The 15,801-nt window shown below is 43.2% G+C and overlaps 1 protein-coding gene across 1 annotated transcript in view; it reads right to left on the bottom strand.

Moving 5' to 3' along the window:
• DGKD (diacylglycerol kinase delta) overlaps nucleotides 1-15,801 on the bottom strand; it is a 58,462-nt gene that overhangs the window by 9,824 nt on the left and 32,837 nt on the right. The window contains 17 exon segments of the mRNA XM_036388494.2: nucleotides 1,504-1,638; nucleotides 2,028-2,141; nucleotides 2,727-2,834; nucleotides 3,578-3,674; nucleotides 4,405-4,515; nucleotides 4,813-4,909; nucleotides 5,882-6,010; nucleotides 6,737-6,898; nucleotides 8,722-8,995; nucleotides 9,151-9,250; nucleotides 9,339-9,433; nucleotides 9,976-10,060; nucleotides 10,809-10,948; nucleotides 11,689-11,797; nucleotides 13,843-14,005; nucleotides 14,516-14,618; nucleotides 15,647-15,772. Coding sequence (XP_036244387.2) covers nucleotides 1,504-1,638; nucleotides 2,028-2,141; nucleotides 2,727-2,834; nucleotides 3,578-3,674; nucleotides 4,405-4,515; nucleotides 4,813-4,909; nucleotides 5,882-6,010; nucleotides 6,737-6,898; nucleotides 8,722-8,995; nucleotides 9,151-9,250; nucleotides 9,339-9,433; nucleotides 9,976-10,060; nucleotides 10,809-10,948; nucleotides 11,689-11,797; nucleotides 13,843-14,005; nucleotides 14,516-14,618; nucleotides 15,647-15,772 — 2,148 coding nt within the window.

Raw genomic sequence — 15,801 nt, 5'->3', positions numbered from 1 at the left:
GTGCAACTGCAAAACTGGAACCTCTTCCTCAGTGGCAATTCCATGACTGCAAAACCAAGTCGGCAGGCAATTAGGAATGGGCTGGCACAATCACAGCTGTGGTTTCTGATGGCCCAACACATAGCACACTCACAAGGGACTACCCTGTCCTCTCTATCTCTTGTGCTTCATGTCACCTTTCCCACCATGCCCACACATAGGCTGCCTCTCCTTTTTTCCTTCCCTTTACCTTTATAGCAGCAATCCTGTTCTCTCTTGCTCTCTGTGCTATCTCCTCAGTCACTCTCCCTCCAAGTGTCAGTGTGATGCTGCAGAAGCTCTCTTGCCCTTCACAAAAGCTTGTGTGCACTATTCCTGTCTCCTCTCCACAACATTCACATTAGAGCTGACAGGACACTCTTTGAACTCAAAAGAGGACAGATTCAGCTAGATACAAGGAAGGAATTTATACCCTGAGGGGATGAAACACTGGCACAAGTTGCCCAGACAAGTGGTGGATGCCCCATCTCTGGCAATATTTAGACCACAGGCTGGATGGGGCTTTAAGCAACCTGGTGTAGTGCAAGGTGTCTCTCCCCAAGGCAGGGGGGCTTGGACTAGATAACCTTTAAAGTCCCTTCCAACCCAAACCAATCTGTGGTTCTATGATCAATACCCACTGCTCTCCCAGTTAAGAGGTCTCTGGTGCCCTGTCCTACCATGACAGGGGCTTTGTATGCCCACCTTTGTTTGTCATCTTTGTAACTCCCTTGCTAGGCAACGTGCCTCAGACCTGTAATCAGGCTGCTTTCCCTTTTTCCCTTTGTTGTGCTCCTTCTTCTTGTGATTCAGCAGGTGAGTCCCTTTGAGGAGGACTTTGATTTGCTCTGGAAGTGGCTAAAGGAGTGTTGTGCTGGAAAGTATGAAGAGCTGCTCTCAACTGAACTGTTTATGCATGGACAGTCACAGAGCTGGGAGGACTCAAAGTGTGTCTGGGCCACAGCAGGGTCTTTATCCTTTCCTCTGTCTGACCACTGCTCAATCATACAGCAAAAGAGCAAGGAGGCTTCCTTATCTGCTGGTACTCATCAGATATATTTGAAAATGATGAGATGAGACTGACATACACTTCTAAACAAGGCATAAGACACTGTTTAACATGGTCAACGAAGCCAGATACTGAACAATAATGACAAATTAAAACATTGACCGTCTGAATCTAGACAATCCACAGCACTTGGCACAGCAGGTATCCTGTGGAAAAAACAGCATGCAAGCATGTTAAGAAACACTGTCACAAGGCACCTAGAAAAGGAAGTAAAATAAGCTTGTATAAAAAACCTTATTTATGACATTTCCCAAGTGGTGAATGCAAGTTTAATCACATTCTTTCCCAAATGTGTAATAAAATATACTTCTTGCATTCACAAAGATAATGTTCACATGTGGCCTTTTCCATGCTCTCCAGAAATATGGGACATCAAAACACATGTGTACTGCACAGACAATTCAGGATGCTCTTACCCTGTCTCGGGTGAGGGTCTGTGCCCTGTTCTTATGAACAATCCAAATGTAACCTGGAGGCTGGATCCAGGCTTCTCCATCCACTTGCACGGGAACTCCCTCTTCTCCAAGGATCGCTATCTTTACTGTCCGGCACTGCAAAGAGTGACTGGGTCAGAAAAGCTCTAAGATGCTGATTTTCCAAAAGCACAAGCCATGCTCTGTCCTTCCAAAGCCCCTCCCCAGGTGCTGTAGCTTTTTAGCTACTTGAGGCACACATGTCTAGGGAGCAGGACACACCTCACCCCTGAGCAGCAGGGAACACCTGCTTTGTCTTTGGACTAATCTGTATTTGAGTTGTTGGTCTAGCTCCTACTAAAATGAATGCTAGCAAACAATTCCATACTCAAACTGCCCCTGAGCATGTCCATTTCCAGCCCTGTGGATGCTCTTTCCATGGGCCAGAGCACACAGAAAGAAGGGCTTTACAAAGTCATCAGCTGGAGAGGGGGCAGGCAGGAAGAGCTCACAAAAGCAGCTGATACCTGTGCAATCCGGTGATGCTGGAGGTTTATCACACGTGACACTGCCATCTGCATGCTCCCAAACACAGCTACCACCTCCAAAATCTTGTCATCGAAGGAAGGGGCTGTAAATGTCTGCCACATACAAGGGAGAGAGAATTCAGCTGAGGCACAGCTCTCTTGGAGTGGTTTCCCTTACCCCCTATTGGTCCCAACCTGGGGGTGGCTTTTAATTGTGCTCTTTAATCTGTACAAAATTAACAACAAGGCTAGAAGGTGAAGATCTGGAATGAGCTAGAAGTGAGAAAAAGGAGGCTTCCAATGGCTAAAGTATAATTCAGACATGAAGGCTGTAGGCCACAAGGCAATAATTATTCTTTTGAGGGTAGGCACCCAAAAAAATTTCTAAAGAATACAATGTTTCTGAGTGAATCTAGCTGCCTTTGCTGTCAAGGGGCTTTACTTCACTGTGGGGACAAGGTCAGCCTAAAGAACTTTCTGCAGATCCAAATGCTCTGGTGGTATTTCTTCTGAATCCTTAGAGACTGCCTGGGTATGAAAGCTGCTCAAGGCTGGATTTCAGTACCTCAGCAACATCCAACAGAAAGTGCATGCAGACAGGCATTCTTCCCTATTCTTCCAAGCATATTTTCAGAGGCTGTGACCTCAAAAGTAACAGTAAGCAGAAACATTTGCTGTATGGTCTTAGAGAATACTCACATCATCCTCCTTGGTTCCCCCCCAAAAGTTGGTGCCTCCTGCATAGCTGGGAATGTTGAGTACAGCAATCCCCTGGAGACTGGGCAGAGGGATTGGCCTCCCATCGCACTGCACAGAAATGAAGGCAACACTATCTCAGCCCAGCAGGAGAGAGACCCTCCTGCCAGAGCATATGCTCTGTGAACAGAAAACAGCCAGCACCATCTTAGTAATACATTAATTCAGGCTTCTTCCTGTTCGTTCTTGGCCTACAAGAGTAGAAGGTATCCACTCAAGCCTCATGAGCCACACATCTTCTGGCAGACATGGATTTTAGAGAGATACTTTGCTTCTTTTCCTGTAACAGGGCACACCTGAGAGGCTTGGCAAAGCCTCTTGATTAATTTCTCAAGCAAGTGGAATAAAACTCCTGAAACATCCATGTGATGAGGGTCTTCTCCTGCAAGTTACCTGTGCATGACCTATACAAAAGTATTTCTTTTCCAGTTGGATACACATTATAGCACAGTTAAATTCAGAGCTTTCCACTGCACCCACCATCTAAAATGATGTGTTCATGTGAGATACCACATGGAACATAACAATCTTAAACACGCTGAACAATGCATTGGGAACAGCAAATACTTTCCGGCAGCATGATACTTCTTCCCTTATGGGCTTAGAATACAAGTTATGCTCCAAAATCAGGAAAAGCCACTTTTAGTTACCTCAGGGTCACACATAGCCAAGTACGTTGTTTCAGGCAGGCAAATATCACCAAGCCAAATCACCATGCCAAAAATCACAGTGCCTGAAGGAGATGGAATTATGCATCCCAATCTTAGGAACAGAAGAGCATGCTAATTCCTCACCTCCAGCAAGACCTTCTGCTCCAGGTTCTTATATGTTCTGTGCAGCAGCTCCTTGGTCCCCAATACTCCATACCACATCATGTTCTTAGTACGACTTCTAAGGGGGCAAACAAAATAGGAAAAAGTCAGCACAGACATTTACCCTTTCACTAAGAAGGAATAAAACCTTCACACTGAAATGGTACCTGCTACATCCTAAACAACAAAGGTGCTTGCTTCCAAAAGGGTCAATTGCTCCAAGTGGTCACTGCGCTAGGAAACTACTTCCCTTTAAATAAACATCAGGTAGGAATCAAGCATGAGTAATAGACACTACCAGAAACATACAGAGACTGCCCTGGCACAGAACTTGTCCATCTCATACACCAGGACATCAACAGTGCTCAGCTGTATTAGCTCATATACAGCAAATATAGCAAATCCCAAGCATCACAAAGCATCCTGTAGTTGCTCAGGTATTCAAAAGGCCAAAACTGTGGTTTTTATTGGGTCAGGATCAATGCCAAAACCAGCCTCTGCTGCATTTAGAATTGAGATGTGCTTCTCTCACAGCTAAATAGCAAGCCCAGGAGAAAAATCTGTGAGATGACATAAATAGAACCAACATGCTAAATCTGCACCAATGTAGCAACTTAAATACCTTATAGCATAATGAATCAGTAATAAATCAGTAACTTATCTCTTCCATCATGATTTCAAGCCTTGAAGGAGCATTATATAGACAACACACCTATTCAGCACAGTGTACACAATCAGCTTCACCACACAGAAGCATGAAGTGGTTCAGTCACTTCTGGCATCAATCCAAAGGTTTGATCCAAACCCACCTGCATTTCTCTGGGTGCTCATCACGTTTGTTGTTGAAGTCCAAAGAAATCTTTGCATCCAGTCCAATTCCAAAGTAATTATTCATGACACACTTCTCAGTGTAACATTCACTGCCAAAGAGAAGAACAAAACTTCCACTCATAAGTCTCAGTACCATTTGGTGCATATCTCACACAGAATCATTTAGATTGGAAATGACCACCAAGCTCAGTTGTGTCAGATGTGTGTCAGGACATGTGTAACTCCATAAGCTGATCCTTAAGCTCTAGAATCCAGCATATGGATCCATTTATGTAACTCCAGGCTGTTGCAGTCCATTACTTTGGTCCATAAAGGAATCCGCCTCTCTGCTGAGGTCCGTTTGCAAACACCCACTCCCCTCCCTTCCAGCTCCTGAGCATACTCACAGATTTTCAGGCTCAGAGTTAAAGGGATCAGCATGGATCAACAATCGGCTAATGACTGAGCTCCCAGGCAAAGAACCTGACATGCCAGCACGGATATCTGTAGGAAAATTGACCATGGAGAAGAGCATGACTAATAATAAGCAGAAAACAGGTAACTTCAATCTCAAAGACAAGATAACAAGAGTTGATACATTCTTTCCTGTCATTTGTGAAGAAAGCAAATAGCATTACTGCTTTCTGTCACTGCAGAGGTCAGTTCTTTTGACAAGGAGAAGGATTTCTGGGGCTGCCTGGAGGGTTTCTGACTGACAGTATACTGCCTAAGGCTAGCAGCACAGCTGTACAGAAACATGGAAAAGAGAAATAGGAGTTCTCTCTGCAGCAGCTTTTTTGTTCCAGGGTGAGACAAGAGATATCCCTGATACAGTGAACAGAGAGAAAGGAGCGGGACTGAAGCTATGATCCAAGTTGTTCAAGAATTACTGTCTCCTGCTTTTTAAATTATTAACTGGTGACCCACAAACAGTAGGTTTGTCAGAGAGAAAGGAAACTACTTGCTTCCAGAAGGAGTAATTTGAACAAGTAATTTGGGTGAGGAGAAAGAAAGATACTGCTACAGTGATGGGGAGAAGCTGCTACATCATGTGGGAGGTGGGAATTCTGCTGGGTCTGTGCACTTCCAGTCATTTCAGCCTTCATATAAAGGAACTGCTGCTCCCAACCTATGGCTGCCATTCTTCAGAAACCTTTCTCAACAGCATCATTTCCCCCTTCTCATGGTTACTTTGAAATAAATATCCCCTTGCAATTGGCATCTAAATTCTGTCCCTTCATGACATTAATAAAAATCTATGTCTAAAGTCTTAGCTAGAAACTGGAAACTACTACAGCTCATTCCAAGCCTCCACTTGCAGTCATCCACAAAGAGATTTCTCTCATGGTTGACCTTGCACAAAAGGGCATCTGGCAGGACAATTTCATGTTTTCTCATGGGGACTGCAGCCTGTGCTGCACTCACCCATGCTCCAGTTGGCTGCCTCAGGTGGGAAGTGGTGGGTGTTACACTTACTTGGGTAGAGGATTTTTGTGTTCAGCATTGGCAAGTTGTCCCGGCTTCCTGTCTGGGGAGGAAGAGATGCAGAGCTGCCCAGTGACAAACTTCCTTTGTTTATTAGTCTTTCACAAGGAGACTTAGAGGCTGTAAAACACAACACAAACTTGGCTATTGACAAACATAGTGCTGTGATTCAGATCAACACAGGCCAAGCAGCAAGACTGGGTTAGGTAAGACTCAACAGCAAAACACTTGAGCCCCCAGAAAACAAAGAATTGACAGAACCAGTCATTAAGAGACAGAGATGTCACATATGTGCTGCTGGAAAACCCACAGACTGGAAGTATCAAAATGCCACAAGAAAAATATTAGAAATGGAGATGAGAAAAAGCTGGTGCCAGCAGCACAACAGATAGGGTATTTGGCTCCAAATCAATACTCAGGGAAGTTCCATATGTATCAGCAGTGATTAGGGACCTCTAACAAATTACTCACATAACACAGTTATTAAAGCAAACTGGCTGCTGTTCTCTGTTATCTGCAAAGGATGACAAGGAAAGTGCTCAAGACTGTCCTTGTCCAAGCACTGAAAGCCAAGAGAACCCAGATTACTGGCTAAGGTACAAGGAAATTTCTGAATCCCAGGCTTTCATATGTTAACATCATGGACCAGCCATGAGAGATGCAGCAAAAAATGGGTGTATAATGCATAGGCTAGAACACAGAAATGTGCAAGGCCTGAAGAGCAATCATGCAAAAATTTGAGTAGAACACAAAAGGTAATACACATAACACCTCCTTCCCTTTTTATAACTAACAGAATTGCAATACACAGGCAAGACCTGCACGGTGGCAGCCCCAGAGCAGTACCTTTCCTCTGGCTCCTCCCCTTGGACACTCCATAGCTGCTGCTGTGTGATGACTGCATGGAGATCTTATCCTCATTCCTCAGCTCCTTGCCTTCCTCAGAGGCTGAGAGACTAAGGAGGAAGCCCTCTTGTTCCTGGGTCTGGGCGTTCTGCTCATCTACAGCTGTATGAAGAGATAAAGCAGGTGAGTGCCTCACTGCTCGTCTGGCAAGGAGTATCTCCCACTCATGTAAACAGTGACAGGTTGGGACTCTAATGTCCTGATTCCTTAAAGGAAAGAACAGGAATAACACAAAGCTCTCCTTTATCATTTGTCTCAGCTCTGCTCTGGAGAGCTTTTGGAACCAGGTTGGCTTAGCCTCTTTGTTTACTTTGCTGAGCTCTTTAGCAGTGAGGCTCTAAATAGAAGTGTCTATTTTTAATGCCACAGGTACTCAGGCATCCTGAGATGCAAACTGTGCTAAGGTGATAGGCTTCCATTTATTTGCACTTAGATGTTGCCAGGAATTCTAACCCAACAGACATGAAATGATTAAAGAATTTCCTGTTTGCTTCATCTGTAGTGATGCAATAACATAAGGCACTTGAAAAGGGGACTAGACACATATAATCAAAAAGGAAGCAAAGAGCAGTCAGTAAAAACCAATATAATCAGAGGAAAGAATCAGATTGCACACTCTGGAAGAAGAAAAACAGTTTGGAAAAGCTGAACAAATACATCTGAAATGTAACTGGAGTTTGCTTGAGAGCCTGTAAGGTTTAAACGCTAGCATGCTGCCTAAAGAAATCAAAAATTCCTCTGCAAGCAATCAACAGGTCTTTTCCTCCCCAACAGCCCCTGCCAGGGCCCAGCTCTGAATGCCCTCAGCTGCTCTACCAGCTCACTGCCTACACAGCTCACCCCCTTCTTCCAGTCTCTCCCTTGTGCTGACCCTGTAGCTCATCAGAACTGCCCATGAAGCAATCCAACTCACTTGTGCAGAAAAAAACAGGAACACTTCTGGCTGAATGAAGCAAATTGCCTGGGCTCCAACAGAACTTCACAAACATCAAATTGCTGGTAAGCAGCAGTAAAGTGAGGGAGCAGTGAGGTCAAGGCCTCCTACTGCACCAGAAGCAGACTGTTTGCTGGACTTTCACTATTCACTCAGCAAATGTTGTACACAATGCTGCAGTGCTGGAAATCCAAGCAACATTGCAATGATTTGTAACTACACAGTAGTTCAGAGTGCACACTTGGGTGTGTATGGATGTTACATCTGCAACTTCAATGCTTTTATCTCCAGTAACAATCTGTTAAGGACTTCCTTTGGTCTCAGTTAACCCCCGACTTTATGACTAACATTTGGAGACTGATGCCTTTCAAAGGAAAAGAAACTTGGAGCATTGGGGGTGTGTGCCTGGGGACAGACAAGGGTCAAGACTTGAAGAAGAGGGTCACCTGCCTAAGAAGTTAACATCAGAACAGAACTGACTTGCACCAAAGTACAGTACTGTAAGTTTTTTCCCAGGGACAAAGCTCATTTAAGAAGTTCCTGCCCTCTCCTGCAGTTGTACCACAGCAATGTTTTCCTGGGCTCTGCTATAAAGAGATTAAAACAATGTTAAAATAGTTAAAATCCCTTCTTCCCAAGTATTTTCAGATCTGTTTTACAGCAAGGCCACACAAAGAGCTGCATTGACACAATTGTGGTATGGGTGGGGACAGGCAGGAAATGCAAATTAGCAGTGTGGGAGGGTAGGAACTTCCTAAATCAGCCCGCTGGAGAGAACATACCTTGAACTTCAGACTCATTTACCAAGCAATGTTTCCAGAAGGTGGGCTTGGCAGAGATGACACTGAAACTAAACGGCCAGAGTTACTGAATAGCTTCTCTAGCTCAGGAAAGCTGCTTTCAATAAAGAAGCCTGCTGCCCCCAGAATAAAGGAAATTTATACTTGTTAATAGGCTGTAGGAAGTGACAAGCAGGAGTCCTGACTGTTACCTTTCTCTGCATGCTCTATTATCTGGCGAATGGCTTTTTTCAAGCTGTTGGCTCTCAGCATGAGCTGCTCTCGGGGACGGAATATCTGGGGCCGTGCAGTGCAGGCCGAGCCCACCGAGAGCTCACTTGAGGAGTCACCAGCACTGCCCGACCCATCCCCATCCTCTGTCTCCTCTGCAATGGTGGGAGGAGGGTTGGGCAGAGAGGAAGATGCTTGAGATTCATCATTCAGTGTCTTCAGCAATGAGTCCAGCTTCTCCTTCAGGACAGAGCACTACATGAAGAAGAACAACATTTGAGTAGAACTAACAGTTGCCTGGATAGCTCATTTCTTATAGTGATAACTGAACTGCTGTTATCCCAGTTCTCTGAAAACAGACCAGTTTTACACTTCAGAAGTAGAAACCCAAACATATTTTCAAATTTTACCTTCCTGGCCATGACCTCTGACTCCTCTGAGCTTTCTGTTGCCTTCTCATAGGCTTTCCCTACTCGAGCCACAAAATCCTTCACTGTCTCACAAAGTACTCTAGACAAAGGAGGAAAACAAAATCATGTAAGGGTTGTTACAGATTTTTCACAGTGCAATTTAGTGCAGTTGTCCTCTAACTACTCACTTGGCTGAGGAGATCACCACTGAGTGTTGGTCGGAAGTCAAAATTTTGGACAAATGGGCAGCCACAGAATCTTCATAGCAAAGAATCTTCTGCACCTGTTGACCATGAGAAAGAAACACTGGGGTGCTGCTTCCCAGCATTACAACATATGCTGTGAAATCCTGGCTCCTCTAAGAGTACCTATAACTCTACAGACTCTTTTTGCCGTGAAAAAGTTCCACAGCCAGTGCTCTGTCACTCACTGAAGACCTGAATCTGATGAAGAAACTAATTCTGAACCTACAAATCATCAGCAGTTCTCAGAGTCTCAGATCAACTGCAAATCTAAAAGCACTGGGGGTCTTCACGACTGCTACGCAGTTTGCCACTATTTCAACAACTTGACATCATGAAGCAAATAAAAGCCAGTAATTTCCTTTCCATTCCATTCCAAAGTATCTTCTCCTCATCCCTCATGATGGTTGTTGACTCTGGTAACCCAACCTCCATCTTTCTCCATGATACTTCACTGACTTAAAGCCCCAGATCTTTGCAGCTCTGGCTACACCCATGGCTCAGCTCTGGAGCTCAGCCGCTGCCTCCCATCTCGTGCGCTCCAAGGCTGGTGCTCCAGTCCCCTGCCCCTCCTGAGAGGTACCTCTGAATTCTCACTGCAATCTTCAGTGACTGTGGAAGTGGAGGCCTGGCGAGGGAGTTTGGTTTCATACACCATGATGCTCCACCTGTTGAAAACCATACTTGTCACTACAATGCAGATAATTTCCTCTGTTTTCCAAATGTAACAGGTTAGAACCTCAAAGCAGAACAAACTGCACTCTGTGGAGCCATCATTGATATAAAGAAGCCACAGGGTGGCAGCAGAAATACAGAAGGGCTGAACTGGGGAAGAAGAAAGGATGACATTACGAACAAGCACAGGGAACATCTCTACTTCTTCCCTCTCCACAAAAATTCCATTGGTATTACTTGATTCAACATAAGAGATGCCAAGATACAACTCTAAAGACATGAAACAGTCTTATGTATCATGTACAAAGATATATACAGGAGGTGTCAATACCAAGGGTTAACATCCACTTCTGCATTTGGCTTTCATTTCTCAGCCAAGCTTAAGATAAATTGGTTTAGATTTACAAAGAAAAAATTGCTTAAAAAAAAATCATGACTTTAAGGCTGTCTTAGGTTATGATGTAAGTTTGTTTTCAAACTAGTACAAAGGCTGACAAATTCAAATGATGAGGACTCCAGGACAGAAGAGAGGACACCAGAACCCAGATAATTTCACCTGCTACTGTTCTGCAGCAGAGCACAGAAAGCCAGACCACCTTCTCTTGTGAGAGAGTATCAATGACAAAAAGTTATCTGGCATTAGTAAGATGTCCAGAAGCTTGACAGAGTCAGGACTGCCCTGTTCTCCTGGAAGGATCTCCTCACCTTGAAGAGCAGATGATGTTAGTGATGGTTACTCACCTGTCCAGCATTTTGGTACTGGCCCTCTCCAGCTTCTCCAGGATCTGTGGGAGCTGGGTATCATCATCACAAGCAGAACCCCAGCCTAAAACACGAGCAAGGTCATTCCCTGTTCCCAAGGGCAGCACTCCCAGCTGGCACTGAATTAGAGAAAAGGAAAACAAAAGTGATATTCAAATGGGGAAACACAAGTAAGGAACAGCCATGAGTAAGATGACTGATTTCCTTAACACACCAGTCACTGGGAAACAGCTAATCCCAGGGTGGGAGAAAGTAACTGGATGGGGAAAACAGCCAGAAGAGCATACAATTAAGGAAAAATCTCCTCTGCTTTTGGTTGTGAATTGAGAGAGGAGCATTTTACAGCTACCACCTCAAGGAGCATCTTGCTATATAGTAAACCTCCTAGAGGTTTATATTTAGCCATCAGGTGGTGCCATTGTGTTCCTGTAAAATTAGCACAAACAGTTCCCAGGCAAAACACTGTATGATATCTCTACCCCAGTGAAGTTTCTGCCAATCACTAAGACTCAGCTACTACACCATGAGAATTAAAGGGAACAGAGCATAACCCATGTGAAACTCCCAAGTTTCCTAACCACAGCCCTTTCAGAGCATGTCTCTGCTGGCAATAGAGCAGGAGTACTCAGAGCAACTCCAAAAGCTGGATCTTGTGGAGGAACACTGGAGACAGGCATGAAGAATTAATCCATTATGGATTCATTTCTTGCACAAAACTAGTGCAAGAGCACTGCTATAGTAAGCTTTCAGCAGCTTCAGTCCTGGGGCAAATGACATCTGCATGACCAAGGAAAGTCCTCTTCAGCCCATGCTGTTGTTACTTCATTCCTTCATCCAACCAAGCTCTTGGGGCAGGTACCTGCTTGTGAAGGTTGAGGCTATCAATCTCAGAGAGAACCCAGCCAACACTTCCGTCCCCACCACAAACTAGAATCCGGAAAGTGTCAAATTTCTGGAATAAGCGTAAACTACAGAGAAGAGAAAGAAAAAATCAAGAGGGAAAAACAATCAGCTCTTACAGAAAGAAACAATAATTCCAATCAAGGTAACAAACACGGCAATGCTGCTTAAAGTAGGCACTGATTTTGCAATGAATACAGGTCACTGCCAGATTACAGATGAATTAAAATGGTTATAATTAAGGGATTATAGATACAGCTAAGCAACCTACCACAGCTATTCACTACAAAAATAACTCCCAAGACGTACTTGTCTACTAAAGCAGGGCACTTTTGTCTCTACAGCAGAGGAGACAAGCATGTGATAGCTGATTATCCATTGAATTAACTCCCTCTTGCAGCCTTGCTGCATCCAGCGTAATGCTAGCTATTCATCACAGTTCTAAGTGCTCTGATGTCACTGCCTTCACACTCACAGCCACACCAATGAAAGCAAAGCTTCAAGAGTGGGATCTTCATGCAGTCAATCAGACATGAGACAACTGCAAGAGGATGTAAAATATCACAAGCTTTAGTCCTTCTGGGAAAGCAACATATATCACTGCTCTGGTCCTTGTCTGTCCCACAGGCAGGCAAACAGCTCACCAGTGTGAATTTCTCCATTCATCCTTTCCAGAATAATAAAAACAACCTCTCCTGTTTGAAACTGTGCTTCCTACTGATAATTTTTGAGATGTGCTCCTGCTTTTATTTTGTCTTCATATTACTATTATTACCGAAACGGGATTTGCTGCAGTACACACCAATCCTTATTTTATCAAATGTTCCTGACACACAAAAGATGACTACCAGAAATGACAACATCTTATGCTACATGTCGGACTAGCATCAGCTGAAAATATTCAAATTATCAAGAAGCTGGCTGTACTCTGCACCATCACTTCCTTTTTAGAGCAAATATATAAGAGCAGCTGTTTTAGAAGTGTGCACCACAGCTCAAGAAGGTAAATGATTCTCTCCTTTCCATTCCTGCTTAAAAGCAAAATGCCTCATGACAGTCAGTCTGGCTGGGAAGGGGAACAAGAAAATACTCAATTTTACAAGTCTTTTATAAATTATTTTTCAGCCAAACACATCCCCTCGACAGGACACTGCAGTTTTAAATGCCAGTGTTTTGCAATATGCTATGGCAAAGAACCACAACAGTTCTCAGGAGAGCAGAACCCAATGACCACTAATCCAGGAACAGACACTCCCAGATTTAGCCCCCTGCATCTACAGATCTAGTCAAAGAATTGGAGTCACTGTGAGGAAAAGATGAAGGAAATTCACCTTGTGTTGGCTGTTATTATAAGGAGCACCAACTAATGACAAAAGTTACTTAAATCTGATGCAACAGAAAAACATCTGGAAGTGGGCAAACTTAAGAGCAAACTTTTAAGTGAGAGTTGCAGAAATACACGAAAGAAGTTTATTTCACAGCACTCACTTTTTTTTCTATCCACAGATATTCTAGCATAATTTGGCAAAAAGTCTGAAACAATTTAGATCCTAGGGCAGAACCAACTTTACCAAACACATTCGGTAAGAGTCTCTCCACAATATCATCACAAAGTCTTTGAGGGATGGAAGTTTCACAGACTTCTCAGGTAAGTTATTTCTCAATAAATCTCATCTTGACAATAAAAAATTGATTTGCTATCTATGACATCTGTCTGTTCACCTGAGTTAATTGAAATTAACTCTTTTTACAGTTAATTTCATCATCAGGATGCCTGTTAAAAGAACTGTTTGCTAACAAGTTTTCTTATGGATTCAAGCTTTCCATGCTTGGTCTTCTTCCAGGGGAGTGTTTCTGGAATTCCCCCAAAATGCCTCAAGCTGTCCTGCTATTACTGATGAATGGATATAATAACCTTTTTGACAATATTTTTTGTTTTAGCTAATCAATAACACTTAACACAGAGATAAATAACCCCTCCAAACCTCACATGTTTAGTTTTCTCTGAGAAATAGGTTCCCTGTTATATTTGAGGATGAGCTTAACCAAGTAAATCCCTCATTCTTTCTGGGTATTTACAAGGAATTTTTGTTTCCAAAAAATATCTGCCTACCCAAGGTGAGGTCCTCCATTCATGAGGTCAAAGACCTGGGCTGGATTCAGCAGTTGTTTGAATCTTCGTAGGAATTTTACACCTTGGTTGTCTCCACTTTTTGAGTTGACAAAGACCAACAAAGGGCTTGTGCAAGAAGGGGGACAAGTGGCTTTCCAGAAACCTGGTGGGGCAAAGGGAAGAGAGAGGGTGGAAAAGCCAAGAGATGTGAAGCTGCCCAGGGGGATGGACGGAGAGAAAAACCAACAGCCCACACCCAAGCCCAGCTAGGAAGCAGCTAATATTTTCCTTGTGTTTATGGCACTCACTGGGTGAATGTGCACAGCCCTGAATCCAGCATGAACCACACCTCATGCTGCCAAATGTCACACTTATCTCCTAGCAGTATGCCAAAATGTTTAGCTTCCCCAACCTTCCAAAATTGATTCTGCAATACAGTTATTGTCAATAAATGTAATCAGTTCCAGCTCAGAAAAACACTGATATTAGAGGGAGATAAACTGAATGCAAAAGCAAAGCAAACAGTTCACTGCCACACTCAGCAATGGCTTCCAGGGGCAAGTTTCAGCAACAGCAGAATTTTCAGCTGACAGAATCTGGCATTAATAGTGCCAGCTGAAGTGACTGTGACTGAGAGGAAGAGAAAGAAGTGCTACTTACTAGGAATACTTACCATCTGAATCAATGCTGTTAAGAGCAGTAGGAGGAATGACAGACACTTTGCAGAGCCCAAGAGGGCACTTGTTTGGTAACAACTCTTTACATGCTGTGTGTACCTGGAAAAACCACCAAAAAAGAATAAATCAGACTCTTTTGGACATTGTGGTATAATTCCTAAAGCCACCTAAAAGAAGTTGTAAGAGGAAAAATGCGGAGGGGGTGAAATCACCAAAAAATGTCAATTGATAAATTTATCGATAAAATTATTTTAAGAATGATCTAATCAGAGCCTTCTATGATTCTCTTTTTTCTATCCTGCCATTTGAGCTTTTGAGATCAGCACTTTGAGTGCTGAGAGAACCAGATACCAGATTCTGTGGCTTTAGGAGCCTTCAGGCACTCTGCTTTCAAAATCCCAGCCTCAGCTGAGAGATCTGAAGTAGCAACAAAAGAAAAAGCTGGAAATTCAAGAGAATAAGAAAGAAAAAAACAAACCAGGAAGACATGAGGGATATAAGAGGTAAAAGAATAAGAGATTAATGAAGCCACTCAAAAAAGGAAATACAAAGTAGAGCAGGGCTTTTTTGATACACAAAGACTGCAAGATAGAGGGTTTGCTTGGCTATTCTAAAAACATACTTTCTGATACTTCTCCTACTAGTATTATAGACAACTGAAAACACAGCAAGATCTGCATCACTTCAGTGGTTAGGCAAAAGCAATCTATTGCAATGGAAGGGAAATTGCTATTATTAAAATAGCTGAGTATTCTTTATAATTTGTTGCACCTTTTCAACCTGTAGAAATAATAAATAATGGCTCCTTTAAAATCCAATGTAGTCCATGACAGAAGTTTTGATTCATGTCTACTGTACTTAGATTCTTCTATGAAAGCTCACTCTCAAAATAAAATGAGCTTGGCTAGAAGCAGGATACTTTTTTCAGGTCTTGCTTTTATGTATCACAGCAACCCTTCTGAGCACAAATTAAATTCCTATTTCTTGCAGAACAATAAAGTCCTTCACGGCAAATACTGACAGCATGGTTAGAGATTTTATTCTAAGCAAACGTCTTTAAAAGAACATACCACAGAGCTGATCAAAAGCTGTCCTTTTACTGGAATGATCACACTTTTTCAACTCACCATGGCTTTGCACCACAGGCAGCGCCAGTCTTGCAAACGCAGGACACTGCCACAGGTTTTATCACACACAGTGCATTTGGCACTCACGGGCAGGTTTCCTTCCAGCCACTGATGTGGCATTGAGATCTGCAAAAGGTACAGAGGGACAGAAGTTT

This window comes from Molothrus ater, chromosome 10 (genome assembly GCF_012460135.2).
Source record: "Molothrus ater isolate BHLD 08-10-18 breed brown headed cowbird chromosome 10, BPBGC_Mater_1.1, whole genome shotgun sequence".
NCBI classification, from domain to species: Eukaryota; Metazoa; Chordata; class Aves; order Passeriformes; family Icteridae; genus Molothrus; species Molothrus ater.
This window is presented reverse-complemented; position numbering and strand designations above follow the sequence as displayed.